Genomic DNA, 16,252 nt, shown 5'->3' on the forward strand with positions numbered 1-16,252 from the left:
ACCCCAAATCGACTCAGTCTACTATGTTACGGCCACGCTAGCAAAGGTGCACCTAGGGAACTGAGTATAGGGTAGTTTTAAGGAGCATATATATTAGGGTGTCCCAAAATTGCATAACTTCTGGAAATCTGGGGGCTCACCCTCAAAATGGTAGATTAGGATGTGCAGAACAAACTTTTGTATGGGGCCGACTGAAAAAAAATATGTTTGGAGGTTCCGCAAGCGCGATCTTTGAAAAAAGTCCACTTTCAAAAGATTTGATTTTAAATAAATTCTGGGTCCAAAAATTTTCATGAAATTTAAATATTTTATATTTTTTTAATTTTTTCCGAGTTAAATACTATACGTAAAAAATGAAAAAAGAACCAAACTTGTATCAAAATGTAAAACAAGCAAGCTATTTCCAAGAAAAAAAAATTTTTCGGTCCAAAAATTTTGAATTCAACTGACCAAAATGTGTACCAAGCGTAAAATATTTTTGATACCAATGCCATCAAAAGATGCGGATTTTTGTGCACTTAAACTTTGCTGAACAAAACATGTTGTTTGTATCATCATGTTGTTTATAAAAATCACAGTTTAGGATATTTTTAATTTAATTTATCAAATTTGTCTTAATAAATGCCTACTTTAAAATCAAAATACTTGCAAAAAAAGACTTGGATGGTTTAAGGAAGTCATCAGAAGGCCATATGCCAAATTTGAGCGGAATCGGACAACAGGAAGGGGTTGCACTGAATCTCAAGTGTGAAAGGGATTCTAAGACATAGTGTTCTAAAGAAGCATGAAAAACTGGTTTTTCATCATACATTTTTGTCTTTACCAATCGATTTCTTGATTATGTAGATTTTATTAAAATTTCAATTAAGACTAACATTCCACCTGAAGACTGCAACTCGATTGGACTTAAAATAAAAAAAGTTATGGCTGTTCAAAGATTGTATTGTGGTTAGAAATTGTCCTCTAAAACGCAATGAGTAAAATGTACTCATTGTGTGTTGAACGACAATTTGCCACAAAAATACAATCTTGGAACAGTCATAACTTTTTTGTTTAAGTCCAATCGAGTTGCAGTCTTCAGGTGAAATGTTAGTCTTAATCGAAATTTTAATAAAATCAACATAATAAAGCAATCGATTGGTAAAGACAAAAATGTATGATGAAAACCCAGTTTTTTATGCTTTTTTAAAAAACTATGTCTCAGGATCCCCTTCACACTTGAGATTCAGTGCAACCCCTTCCTGTTGTCCTATTCCGCTCAAATTTAGCATATGGCCTTTTGATGACTTCCTTAAACCATCCAAGTCTTTTTTTGCAAGTATTTTGATTTTAAAGTAGGTATTTATTATGACAATTTGATAAATTAAATAAAAAATATCCTAAATTGTGATCTTTATTAAGCATTAAACCGTGAATATTTCTTCACACGATGATATAAACAACATGTTTTGTTCAGCAAAGTTTAAGTGCACAAAAATCCGCATCTTTTCATGGCATTGGTATCAAAAGTATTTTACGCTTGGTACACATTTTGGTCAGTTGAATTCAAAAATTTTGGACCAAAAAATTTTTTTCTTGGAAATAGCTTGCTTGTTTTACATTTTGATACAAATTTGATTCTTTTTTCTTGTTTTACATGTTGTATTTAACTCGAAAAAAATTTAAAAAAAAAAATAAAATATATAAATTTCATGAAAATTTTTGGACCCAGAATTTATTTAAAATCAGCGCTTGCGAAACCTCCAAACATAATTTTCTTCAGTCGGCCCCATACAAAAGTTTGTTCTGCACATCCTAATCTACCATTTGGAGGGTGAGCCCTCAGATTCCCAGAAGTTATGCAATTTTGGGACAACCTGATATATACAAATTCAAACAGTAATTAAAAATTCTATAAATAATTAAATAAATAAAAAAAAGTGAAAGTTCGAAAAAAAAGTAGCTACATACTGAGCAGGCGAACGGCACAATTAAAAAAAATACACAATACACTGAACAGGAATTGTTAACTGCCTTCTACAACACAACACTTACAAAACACACCCCTGAAAACTCCAGGAGTCCAAGCAATTTAGACGAGTCGGGAGGAAAATCCAGGAGGAGGGAAAATAGCGTTGAGCAACTACCTCTTCCACTTGGATCGAGAACTCGAGGCAGCCAACACCCAAAAAAATCTAAGCTGCAGGGCAGAAAGTAAACTTTCAAAAGTGTCTCGCGCGGTTAAACGGAACGTCTTTACCCGTCGCGATAATCCGAGTGTCGAGAGGCTGAAACCACGATAGCGCCAATTACTGTCGGGCACAGCCGGAAAAATTATCGAATCGACCGAACCCAGGTTGGGTGGTCTGATCTTCGTGTTGGACAAATACACGAGGTCCTCAATCACATTGAAGAGCCGACATTAAAGCTACATCGGAAAAACCACGTCGAAACTGGGATAATCGTTAAATCGGTGCAGTCGAATCCTTCCGAAGTCTGGAGTTTGGCATCGAGGTACCCACTTGCCCTGGAGAGCGTTGGCATTCTTGACCACGGTGACCACGGACGGCGATACAGAAGACCAAGCAGCGGAGAGCCAAGGCAAGCAGCAGCGCGCATCTACGGGCCCTCACACGACACACCACACACTAAACCGAAAGTCGATTGTAATTTGAGAAGTAGGGAACTTAGTCCAGATTAGGGAATCAGGGAAAGTGCCAACAAGAAAGTTCAGGAAATAAAATTATTTGGTTCTGGCACTCTAACTCTGAGTTTTCACTAGGGCTAGTGAGCCGACCCTGGGTATCCTATTGAAGAGTCCATGTGACTGAGCGGGCTGTATCATAAGGGATTGTTACACGAAAGAAGAAATTATATTTGGTCCGGCCTTAAATCATAAAAATATCGCCCTATTTCATACCATACCAAGTGTTGTTTGGCATTACTCCAAATAGTGATGTAATATGTCTACAAGTTTGGTATACGGTGAAGAATTCTTTTATAATTATTATTGGTGAAAAATAAAGGACGATAAATTCACGATACTGCTTCGACGACACATTTTATCAAAACATTCTTTAGCTCACTTATCTCGGGGTGAAAATCAAACAAAACATACTCTTAAGTTAATCTAAGAAGAACAAAGATTTCTGGACATAAGGGTCATGTCCCGATTAACTTCATGATTTGAGGGCCACAGAACATTTAGTTAAAATAAGTATATCATAGTTCGAAGCAGTTTGAATTAATTGTATAATTTTTTTTTTGACTAAATCTAGTTGAAAGAAACTTTCACCATTTTTCAAGCTTGGAGAAATGTCACATCACTGTTTGAAGTGATTCCAGAAACACTTGTCATGGTTTGAAATTTGAATTTTTTTTAGGCTTCAAATAACTATTTTCTAAATTTAGTCAAGGGACATAACTTACTTATACTCAATGATCTCGCGTCGATTCTCCGGCGCGTAGGGCCGAGATAAAAGACCTCCACTGTCGACGATCCGGAGCGTCTTAATTGGGTCCCATTCAAGATTTTCACCGAGGGTTCGGATTTCTGGGAATTCAGCCCGTGACGTGAAATCGCTTTTCCGGACTTTTCTGAACTGTTATCATTCTAGAAATCAACCAATTTATTTGAAAATGATAAAAAAAATGTAGCAAACGGTTGCAAATTAAATTTTCTTTCAAATGAATATAATTTGGTCATTAAAAAAATTCAAGTTGTTTTTGTTATGATCGATTATTTTTGTGACGTGAATTCACGCTAGTATTGACTATTTTTTTACTTCAGTACTTACATCTTTGATTTCCTGTTCTCTCTGTGGAAATAGAATATCGGTGTCTTGGAATGAGTTGTTGAAAGAACAATAGCCCACAATTTGATGTGCTTAACTTCACGATTGAACAACAACGAACGGAGTTATGCTTATTTGAAGTTGTGACGTGAATTCACTTTGTTTAAACAGAACAGGATATTTAATCGAATTCATGTCACGAAATATCAGAGCCTTCAAATTATATGTGCTTTTTTTAAGACGATATTTTGTTGTTCCGACTTTTAAAATCATATATTTTCAGTATTTTTACCTAAATTTTTCCTTATTTTGAATGGCACTTGAATAGCGACATATTGAGGGACCATACGTTGAAATTAAAAAAAAGACATACACCGTCTTAGCCGATTTAGGCTTTACAGACTGAATAAATGACGTGGACAACTTAAGATTAACATTTAACACCCAGTACCGAGATGGGAATCGAACCCATGCCATCAGTGGACCAGCGATTACCGTCTTACCACGCTAACCACCCGACCACCGAGACGTACAAATATTGTTTCTCGCAGTCTTCATTTAAAGATTTACAAAAAAAAATAAAATTATTTTTTTTTAATTTTTTTTGCATTTTTATTTTAAAATAACGAATCTATTAAAAAATCAAAAACTTTGCTCGATTTGTAAAAATCCGACCATCTGAAGGGTTAAAACAGCTTACAGAGCATATTCTTCTAATGAAATTTTACAAAAAATTAAATTTTGTGAAGTGAATTCACTCATTCTCGCTATTGTAACAAAGCTAGATTCCAATCGATTTTTATAAAATTTAGTGTTTTAGAATTGTCCTATCATTTTCAAAGAAGATCTCATTTTTTATGTCAGAAAATGTCTAAGTTTTCTCCAAATATTAAAAAGTTTCCTTTTTTTGTGACGTGTTTCCAAAACAAATTTATCCATATATTTTATTGAATTATTTTGGAAAAGTTGTCAAAATCACCACTTTCAACAAAAAATTTAATTTTCAAAATTATATAAATCATGTTGAAACATTTTTTTCTCTTTTTTCCGTTGGTTTTATGTGATTTGAATTATTAAAATTATAGACAAGTTTAAAATTTTGTGGAACGTGAACGAATGAAAATCACTTTTGAGCAGTACAAGCGTGCGGACTGTGTCTTAGGAGTTCTGTTCCTGGCTTGAAAAAAACATTTTCTACGATAAACCACACCATTATGCTTCGGAAATCGAATGATCTAGGAATCAGGGGTAACACGAATGCTCTTTTGCCAGTTATCTTGCTAATCGGAACCAGTTCTTGCGAACAATCCAAACTGCATGTTCGATTTCCCCAGGGCAGTAATCTAGTGTTTCTTCTCTCCATTCTATAAGTGAACGATTTGTACAAACTACGTTTGCATGGTAAGCCTAAACTGTTTGTTGACGATACATCGTTGTCATACGAACACTCCGATGTTAGGACAATAATTCCCCGGATGACAACGAATTTGGAAAAGTTGAAAGCTTACTTCAATGCCAACCTCCTTTAACATAACCTGGATAAGACCAAGTACGTCATCTTTAGCTCAACCAATCGGCTCTCTTCCTACCATGACCACTTCCATCACAAAACCACCCCCCTACAGCTAAAAGTTTATAAAAATAGAAGAGAATTGTAGAAAAGAAAATTGTCTAATCCAAGCATTGTAAAATTTTTGGAATAATATTGAAAGAAAAAAAAAATTTATGTGAGGAGGATATATGCCTTCGGGAGATTAGTTGGAAAAGAAGACTCCCGGAAGGTTTTTTTCCTGCTTAATTACAAAAAAAAGATATAATTACCCTTTAGAATCCAAGGTATTTCTCTCTGGAAATTCACAGAAGTTGTTTTTTGTGATAAGATAACAATTTTTTTTTACAAAAAAGGACATTGATGAAAATGTTTGATTTATCTAACAAAATATTTGAAGGCAAATTTTTATCTTATCATTTTTGACAAACTTCGGTTAGATTTTTTTTTATCAATCCAGCATCTTTATCACATAAATGGCTAGGTATATGAAAATATTTTTTTAGAACGGCAAACTATATGGCACCATGTTTTATGAGGTTTAAAAAATCATGATCGTAAGAAGCGGTTAGAAGATCCTGTGTTCTAATTATTACTTCTAGGATGATTTGAACTAACAAGCTTTTTTTAAAAACCAGCCACGTTTTCATACAGAACATATTGAAAATTCAGGATTTGTACACCAGGTCTTTGGAAAAAGTTTCACAAATTCTATGGAAAACGGTTCAAAACGATGCTAACAAATGCATTAATGAAAAATCTTGTGTGCTATTTACAAAACAAAACGAAATATATTTCGATCTTTAACAGTTTAGAACAATCCCCAGCCCTTCTTTTCGTGATGATGTTCCTTGACCTTGATGGTCACCGGAACATGCTTCTCGACGTAAACTGGCTTCTGGATGTAGACCGGGACGGGTTTCTCGACATGAACTGCGTACGGTTTCGGCACTTCGACGTACTCCTTGTGGACAACTGGCACTTTGACCTCGACTGGATATGGAACTGGACGATCGACGTGGTATGGAACCTTCTTTTCGACGACATACGGGATCTTCTTCTCAACGATCACTGGGACCTTCTTCTCGACCTCGACCGGGTAGGGAACCTTCACTGGAACGGCGACATGCTTCTCGACCTCCACTGGATATGGAACTGGGACTTTCTTGGTGATCGTTGTCACCTTCTTGACTTCCTTGTGACCCAGATGATCGAAGTGATGATGGTTGTAGTTGTCCAATTCCAGACCATGATGGTTTTCGTACGATCCCAATTCCCACAGGCCACGTTTGTCCTTCTTGGCGGATTCGTCAACTGCGGCTGCTGATGCAATGGCCAGGGCCATGGACAACACTACGAACACCTGTCGATGGAAGTTATCACACTGATTGGTTAAACAACAACTTCGATAGGTGCTCAGCTTGGCTTGACTTGGCTGTTAAACTTACCTTCATGATTGAATGCTCCGGTTGGATTGGTCTCAACAGATGAACTGTTAACAAGCGAATGATAACTCTACTCGATCAAGAGGTGTCTTTTATATGGTTCTTCTTCGCATTTCACGGCCAAAGCATCAATTAAGTCTGCTCATTGGGCTAAATTTTTCTGTTATCAATTGTATTCCTTCCTTTGGAAATCAATTTCACCTGTTTTGGTGAGGTTATAACGAAGAATATTTTCAAGTTACACACGAAATGAAGCATGGTATGCAAAACTGCTGATAACACTTGACTGTTATTTCAGAAACAATTTTTTCCGAATGAAGAGAATAGAAAGACGTGAAAATATTCAGTATTTGTAAACCTTCTTTAATAGAGCGAAACGTGAAGTAAACTTTCCCCATTCCTAAACCAAAAGGAACAGTTCCTATTTAAACAAAATTTCAATCCAGTCTCTCAAAGGATATTGCGCAAGACGAGACAGCAACGGGTGTGGTGCGACTATAAAAAGGTAATTTATTTTGCACTTTTTATTACTTTTTCGGTTAGCGTTTTTTGCTTCCTTCCCAACGTGAGATATTTCCGTTACAAGTCGTTCGAAAAACTCGGAAGCAGTTTTTCTTTCGATAGAGCGGGTGGCCCATGAATGGGGACTCTAGCTACTGCAAAGTGTGATGAGTCAACTTTTGGCGATCGAACCCTGAATAAGCGACGGATGTCTTCCGCTTGAATCTTTACCAATTGCGATAATGCAAAGTATGCAAAATACACCTTTATTTGTGTTTATTGCCTTTATCCCCGGGACATTACTTGGAAATATGTTTTTGTTTGTATTGAAAGAATGGTGCCGATTAAGGTGAGCAATATTCTTAAATTTGACCACAAACAGACAATTTTGACAATTTTGACAATTTTGACAATTTTGACAATTTTGACAATTTTGACAATTTTGACAATTTTGACAATTTTGACAATTTTGACAATTTTGACAATTTTGACAATTTTGACAATTTTGACAATTTTGACAATTTTGACAATTTTGACAATTTTGACAATTTTGACAATTTTGACAATTTTGACAATTTTGACAATTTTGACAATTTTGACAATTTTGACAATTTTGACAATTTTGACAATTTTTACAATTTTTACAATTTTGACAATTTTGACAATTTTGACAATTTTGACAATTTTGACAATTTTGACAATTTTGACAATTTTGACAATTTTGACAATTTTGACAATTTTGACAATTTTGACAATTTTGAAAATTTTGACAATTTTGACCATTTTGACAATTTTGACAATTTTGACAATTTTGACCATTTTGACAATTTTGACAATTTTGACAATTTTGACAATTTTGACAATTTTGACAATTTTGACAATTTTGACAATTTTGACAGTTTTGACAGTTTTGACAGTTTTGACAATTTTGACAATTTTGACAATTTTGACAATTTTGACAATTTTGACAATTTTGACAATTTTGACAATTTTGACAATTTTGACAATTTTGACAATTTTGACAATTTTGACAATTTTGACAATTTTGACAATTTTGACAATTTTGACAATTTTGACAATTTTGACAATTTTGACAATTTTGACAATTTTGACAATTTTGACAATTTTGACAATTTTGACAATTTTGACAATTTTGACAATTTTGACAATTTTGACAATTTTGACAATTTTGACAATTTTGACAATTTTGACAATTTTGACAATTTTGACAATTTTGACAATTTTGACAATTTTGACAATTTTGACAATTTTGACAATTTTGACAATTTTGACAATTTTGACAATTTTGACAATTTTGACAATTTTGACAATTTTGACAATTTTGACAATTTTGACAATTTTGACAATTTTGACAATTTTGACAATTTTGACAATTTTGACAATTTTGACAATTTTGACAATTTTGACAATTTTGACAATTTTGACAATTTTGACAATTTTGACAATTTTGACAATTTTGACAATTTTGACAATTTTGGCAATTTTAACAATTTTGACAATTTTGACAATTTTGACAATTTTGACAATTTTGACAATTTTGACAATTTTGACAATTTTGACAATTTTGACAATTTTGACAATTTTGACAATTTTGACAATTTTGACAATTTTGACAATTTTGACAATTTTGACAATTTTGACAATTTTGACAATTTTGACAATTTTGACAATTTTGACAATTTTGACAATTTTGACAATTTTGACAATTTTGACAATTTTGACAATTTTGACAATTTTGACAATTTTGACAATTTTGACAATTTTGACAATTTTGACAATTTTGACAATTTTGACAATTTTGACAATTTTGACAATTTTGACAATTTTGACAATTTTGACAATTTTGACAATTCTGACAATTTTGACAATTTTGACAATTTTGACAATTTTGACAATTTTGACAATTTTGACAATTTTGACAATTTTGACAATTTTGACAATTTTGACAATTTTGACAATTTTGACAATTTTGACAATTTTGACAATTTTGACAATTTTGACAATTTTGACAATTTTGACAATTTTGACAATTTTGACAATTTTGACAATTTTGACAATTTTGACAATTTTGACAATTTTGACAATTTTGACAATTTTGACAATTTTGACAATTTTGACAATTTTGACAATTTTGACAATTTTGACAATTTTGACAATTTTGACAATTTTGACAATTTTGACAATTTTGACAATTTTGACAATTTTGACAATTTTGACAATTTTGACAATTTTGACAATTTTGACAATTTTGACAATTTTGACAATTTTGACAATTTTGACAATTTTGACAATTTTGACAATTTTGACAATTTTGACAATTTTGACAATTTTGACAATTTTGACAATTTTGACAATTTTGACAATTTTGACAATTTTGACAATTTTGACAATTTTGACAATTTTGACAATTTTGACAATTTTGACAATTTTGACAATTTTGACAATTTTGACAATTTTGACAATTTTGACAATTTTGACAATTTTGACAATTTTGACAATTTTGACAATTTTGACAATTTTGACAATTTTGACAATTTTGACAATTTTGACAATTTTGACAATTTTGACAATTTTGACAATTTTGACAATTTTGACAATTTTGACAATTTTGACAATTTTGACAATTTGGACCCTTTTGACAAGAGTCCGCTCTTAATAGACTTTTGTTAACAAAAGTTTTGCATGTACTAAAAAGTTCCAAAATAATACATTTTTCTTCATTTCCTTCGTTCTCCACCTAGAATTTCCTTTCTTTCTTCCTATCTGTATGTTTTCGGTATTCAAAATATTTTGAATCAAAGTATAGAAACTTCATCAAGATTCCCTTGAGATAATCAACAGGAACATGAAATTGTAATTTACTATCTTATTAGTTGATGGGATTGGTTTTTAGTTGCTGTTTCTGGGATTGATTTCGAGCTTACCTTATATCTCTGCAAGTTTCGATACTTCAGGTTTAGTTAGTCTTTTCTATTTGTATTTTTTTAAGTATGTTTTGTTTTCCTAGACAATAGGGGTTGAAAGCGTGGACTTCAACTGGCTTCATCAAAAATTATCAGCTGCAAAAGCAAATTTTTGTTTACAGAGACGCAGATATAATATCAGCATATAGTTATAACACAGAAACAAATTAAACTTAAAAAAAATCATTAACTCAAGGCTAATTTGAATTATAAATTAAATTTATTCATGTTATCTGAGTATAACTGTTTCGAAAAGCTGCACTGATTACGAAATGTTCTCTAACATTCAAAATGACAGTGACAAACAGTGTTCAGATCTACAAATCCGTCCATTGAGGAACCACCGGCCAATTTCTCTTCCAGGGGCGGATCATCATGCGAACATTCTTCAGGGGGCTATAAGGCCAGCCAAGTCCCTTCCAGCAGACGACCATTCCACATTTCCATTCCGGTTTGATTTCCTTAACGTACCACCCATTTAGATTGCTATAAAAAATAGAGTTACCAGTTAGAATCAGATCGAATAATCCCCACTTCGCTAAGCTCACCTATCATGACAGCTGCGATGCCACCATCCACCCAAATACTTCTCGGCGCAGTTGAACTCCGGAACCAGATCGTTATCTACATCGTTGGTGGAGAATGGCATTTCGACCAGGCCACTTAGGGAATCGCCAGCAGTTCCGGTGTAGTTTCCAACACTTTTCAAGCGATAGGCATCGCTCGATTCACCGACCACGAAGTCGCTGTATCTGGCCTCCTTCACCAAGCCCTGGACATCTTCCAGAACGATCCGGAGCTCCCAACGCTGTCCATAGGTGAGTTGATGGATCTTTTTCAAACCGAGCCAGAACTCTCCCTCGATATCACCGAATCCGTTCTCATAGGCCTCCCAGTTCCGGTTGAAGTGAGTCCAGCCGTCCATCCGTCTCTGGATCACGATCCATCCTCCTTCCCAAGACCATCCGGGGGCACTATTTTCTCCTCCACTCACCCAGTCCTGTTCGCAGTAAACTTCGTACGGCTGGCCGAAACCACGATTAGGGTTGATCAAGTAGATTCCGGTCACGTTGACATTTACGCAGGACTTTGGAACCACAGGCCACACTGGCTTATTACCGGATGCCTCCGCGTGGACGCAAAGGAGCGCGATCGCCAAAGCAATGAAGGTTCTCATTATAGCTGGAGATTCTGGAACTGATAGGGGATTGATCGTCGGGCATCGCCATTTATAGTCTCGATGCGTTGCGTCCCGTCGTTCGACCTTGTGCGTTATCAGATTGACACTTTATTCTAATAGCCGATGTCCTATTGCATAAACCAGTGATTCTTGGTACTGAGCTGGATGACGCGAATCACGCGTGAAGCTACCGGAGGTAGGTGATCTATTTATTGATTCTTCTTGGAATCTGAATTGTGCGTTATTAATATACCATTTAGAAGATTATTATTAAAAGTCACTGATAATGCTTATAACAATTCAAAATCAGAATAATTAGGAATGTAAAATAGCCACTTCAATGATCTGTTGGAATCGTTAACAAACACAAATAAATATCCGGTTGATTACTGAGCTTCTTGTAAAAATCCATAGTAACAGAACGAAGAAACTTCAGTTTAAAGCAGAGGTTTACCGAGACAGATTCCATCCTTAACAACATGGACCAATATGTCTTGGAAAAATAGATAAAAGACAAATTCATGGACAATATAAAGTTTCAAGATTTGAGAGCAATTAATTTCTCTAATAAAATAATCTTTCCAAAAATCCAGTCATTCCTCAAAGCGCTTGAGGAACCATTTTATCTGGATTTTTGTAACCATATTCCATATGAATTGATCGAAGTAGTCATCGCCTGAAGAATGACGTGTTTTTTTATCGAGCTGTTAAATTTTAAGTTAATTTCAAAAGTGAAAATTTTAAAATATTAAGAATAATCATCATTATGCCGATCCTTAATAAAGAATCCCAACAAGTTTCGGAGGATTCTTCCGAGCCATAAGCACCGCCAACCACTACGGTCATTCCAACAAGCGGTCAACTAGTGTTGGCGGATCGCAGTTTCTTCTCAACGGACTTTAACAAACGGTACATGGGTGTTTGTTGCAGCATCTCGGTCGAATTAGCCAACGATGGACAAATGGATACCTGAAGCGATTTTGGAGCTTGAAACCAAATTGGTTCATTGATCAGCAGTATCAGTACAAAAGCTACATAAGTATTCGTGTTTATTTTATTTTCTTCTGCGTCTAAAGTGTTCGTTCTCTCAAGGAACATTTATAAAAATTCGTTCATCAGTACATTTGATTGAAGAAATGATCAAAATTCAATTGGATTATATGGATACAATAGGCGAATCAGTTGAAAACTTGAAAACGAAGCCATTTAGGAAGTAAGATAAGTACCCTTTCATTGAAGAAGTTCTAGTATCCTTTTAAAATGGTACGAGGTAAGATATTGAAAATGTGCAACTTTTTTTTATTATATTTCAATAATGAAAATAGCTTAACTCTATTTATGGGGATGTTGGGGGTTGGCAGGGCATCGAATGATCCGAAAACTGATATACAAATTTACAGCTGGTAGCACTGGTTCAGTTTAAGCCTTCAAGTGACTTTTGCGAAATGATGCTTTTGTTTACTTTTCGTAGTACTTTACTTGTCGTTTAAGTGGTTTATTGCGTTTAGTTTTAGTGAGAAAGCATAAGAATTTGTTCGAAACAATGAAGTGTTTTGCTAAATATTGCACAAATAAAACAACACCGGGATTCAAGAACATTGGGTTCTTTCGATTTGCAGCGGATGAAGACCTGCAAGTTGCATGGAAAAAGTTCTGTGGATTCCCAGATCATTCCGAAAATTACAGCTAGTTTAGAGTTACCATACGTACTTTTTTTTAGAGTACATGTACTCTTTTTCGATCAAGAAATGAGCGTACTCTTCTTTTTGTGAAATTTTACCAAATGTATTCTTTTTTTGGTGAAAGACATTTGATCAGAAAAACCTACCATTTCATGAGGATGTTTCAGACTTAATGCAAAAACTACGAAAGGAATACAGCTTAGAAGAAATTGCTTTACCATCTTGTTTTCATTAACATGCATATTTAGTCGCAATAAAGTGAGCGCGATAAGCGCCTTAAAGTACGCAAACAGTAATCAATATGTACACAGATCTCAAAGAATGATTGTGAAGGAAATGTACGCGTCCAAAAAAGGGACAAATGGAAATGGACTGTTTTATAACGTTTTTGTGGTTTTTCAGCATCAGCAACATCTAAATACTGCTTTCTCTTCGAATAATTCAACTTTTGCATAACCCCAAAAATTTACAGTATTTAGTTGAATTGAAATATCTCGGTTTCCAATTACAGTAAAACCCCGCTTATTCAAGGTAGTAGGGGCCTCCTCAGCAAATACGTGTAGAGTCGATATCAAATATTATGCGAGACTTATTATTTACCTCTCGCAGTCTTGTCAAAGTAGGCTGGAGAAAACATGCGAAGCAAGAAATGAGAGAACTAAAACGGACCATCCATCCTAAACATTTTATAAGAAAGAGAGAGAGAGAGAGAGAGAGAGAGAGAGAAACATGCGAAGCAAGAAATGAGAGAACTAAAACGTTCAGTTGACTGCGGACAGCGAACAGAATCAGTGCTATCAGAAGAACGTCCTACTGATTGGCATAGTTTTGAAGAACTACCAAAAGGCGGTTGATTGTCCATACTTGGAAGGACTCTACAATTTGGCGCAGCCGGTACGATGGTAAGCGTTTATTTTTTTTCCTAAGCACATCTCTGTAAAAAGGCATTGTTTTCAATTCGATCTCGGCGACGGCGGTGTTGATATTTTCAATGTGTTGCTTACCGCAGCAGAAATTTTATTTATTAATCGGGGGAGGAATGGATGTTAGAAGAAAACGAACCCGGTTGTTCAACTTGATGACGATGGAAAAAAAGAGAAGCTACTTGAACTTCAAATCAAAAGATCCGAGTCCGGCTGAGGGCCGAAGCGGCAAATTAAAAAGATCCGAGTCCGGCTGAGGGCCGAAGCGGCAACTGAAAAAGATCCGAGTCCGGCTGAGGGCCGAAGCGGCAAATGAAAAAGATCCGAGTCCGGCTGAGGGCCGAAGCGGCAACTGAAAAGATCCGAGTCCGGCTGAGGGCCGAAGCGGCAAATGAAAAAGATCCGAGTCCGGCTGAGGGCCGAAGCGGAAAATGAAAAAGATCCGAGTCCGGCTGAGGGCCGAAGCGGCAACTGAAAAGATCCGAGTCCGGCTGAGGGCCGAAGCGGCAAAAGACAGAAAGCGGAGGCACCAGAGGATAAATGAAAAGAGCCGAGACCATCATAGTGCTGAAGAGGCAACTGAAAAACGGTATGTGAAAGAGATGACTGAAAGCAAAAGATGGATAAAATGTTACACGAAGTTAGAATGGATAGACTTAATTATTGCGACGAAAATATATGTTGATTTTCAGTGGCAAGACTTTTGGGTTGAACTTGTTTCATTTAAGGTGAATTCACAAATGCTCAGAAGAGGATAAAGAAATAATAATGCGACAGTTTTGACGATTTGACGTTTCAAATATTTGCTTCAATTGTGATCCCGAAGATGTTATTTTGTCGTCTGTAGGGTGAAGCTCGTGGCGGTGTAGGCTCACGCTATTGTGACTGTAGACCTGGTCAAACTATCAGAATTTCAGATAGCACCATTGAAAGACTTGAGTTTCCTTTTATTGACAAGTGCAATGAATGTGGGTGAGAGCCGGTTATCAAAGTGGTTGACCTGGTCTCGGATGGATCCTACTGATCTTCAGACCAAGTGATGTTGAAATGAATAAAGAAGAAAGGATTTGAATAAACATAGTTTATCGACTTATTTGGTTACGAAATAAGGGTGCTTCAAAATTGTTTGCTCTCTTTAATTTTCGTCAGTGCATGGCCAAAAAATTTAGTTTTGGATGTATGTTACCGATTTTGAGGTTAAGTGTATAGAAATCAAATTTAAGTTTAGTACAACTAATGATGGAAGGTTTACGAATATAAAAACTACAGAATTTTCCTGTTTTGAAAGTTTGCTGAATGGCTAAGCATTTATTGATATTTTCGATAATGTTATAAATCAATTAACTTTTGATTTTGGATTATCAAGCAAATATTGAACTGATTGTTATACCATTTGTAGACCTGAAGGTTTTTAGATTTGTGCATCAATTTTTGGAACGCGTTTTCATGAAAGCCTAAGTATTGTCGCCGAATTTTCAAATCGGAGTGTTTTGTTAACATCAGCGACGGCGACATCACTGATGACATTTTATGTTGGCCAGATATCTATCAAACATCTTCCAAGTGTCAGAACCAAACAAAAGAAAGGGTTGCCGATTGCCGTGGTGTTTGATTAATTCTTCATCGTCGCTGATTGGCAAGGCTGCCAATCACCAGCGCGAAAACTTTGGATTTCAACTGTTGACAATATTACTCGGATCGGAGGTTTTGGTAGTTTAGTTGATGGCTCCATCTTCAGTGATTGCGCTGAGAGGAGTAGACTAGTAAATTGAAGGACCAGTGTCAAACGAAAGTACCCAAGAATAAATGAAGTTCTAAACTACAAAGGTATTAGTTGCGATCCGGACTGGAATACAAAGATTTCATAAATATTTGTGGCACTGAAACATATCTGGTTGGTTGAGATAGGTGAAACATAAGCAAAAGAAGGACCCGTTACACTCTGGTGGATCAACTGTGTGAGTAATTTTTTAAGTCAGTGTCAATGTAAGAATTACAAGAAATATTTTTAGGTAATTATGGTAGAATGAGAAACTAACGGCTCCAGAGAAGGCAACTTATAAAATATGTACCTACGATGGAAGTGATACTTATTGGGAATATTGAAATCGTTCTTGTCTTGCTGGAAGGGACATTTCAGTTAGTTGAAAATGGAAATTTAGTGTGTATAGAAAAAAAAAAGTTTGCGTTAGTGTTGTGTGCTTTTAAAGTTGTT

General features: G+C 35.2%; 2 protein-coding genes across 2 annotated transcripts; both read right to left on the minus strand.

Moving 5' to 3' along the window:
- Positions 1 to 6,133: 6,133 nt before the first annotated feature.
- LOC129749721 (titin-like) lies at positions 6,134 to 6,909 on the minus strand. Its single transcript, XM_055744776.1, has 2 exons — positions 6,771 to 6,909; positions 6,134 to 6,685 (listed from the first exon to the last, which is right to left on the minus strand). The coding sequence occupies exons 1-2, from the start codon at positions 6,774 to 6,776 to the stop codon at positions 6,134 to 6,136; spliced, it is 558 nt and encodes a 185-aa protein (XP_055600751.1). The 5' UTR covers positions 6,777 to 6,909.
- Positions 6,910 to 10,450: 3,541 nt separating this feature from the next.
- Positions 10,451 to 11,440, minus strand: LOC129749343 (fibrinogen C domain-containing protein 1-like). The gene is made up of 2 exons (XM_055744283.1): positions 10,801 to 11,440; positions 10,451 to 10,738 (listed from the first exon to the last, which is right to left on the minus strand). Exons 1-2 carry the CDS (start codon positions 11,427 to 11,429, stop codon positions 10,570 to 10,572), a joined length of 798 nt encoding a protein of 265 aa, XP_055600258.1. The 5' UTR covers positions 11,430 to 11,440; the 3' UTR covers positions 10,451 to 10,569.
- Between the last annotated feature and the right edge of the window lie 4,812 nt (positions 11,441 to 16,252).

Source organism: Uranotaenia lowii, chromosome 2 (assembly GCF_029784155.1).
Source record: "Uranotaenia lowii strain MFRU-FL chromosome 2, ASM2978415v1, whole genome shotgun sequence".
NCBI lineage: Eukaryota > Metazoa > Arthropoda > Insecta > Diptera > Culicidae > Uranotaenia > Uranotaenia lowii.

Coding starts and splice junctions, on each gene's coding strand:
- LOC129749343 (XM_055744283.1), bottom strand. CDS start 11,429: ATGAGAACCTTCATTGCTTTGGCGATCGCGCTCCTTTGCGTCCACGCG. Junction 10,739..10,800: donor CATCGCAGCTGTCATGATAG/GTGAGCTTAGCG, acceptor TATTTTTTATAG/CAATCTAAATGGGTGGTACG.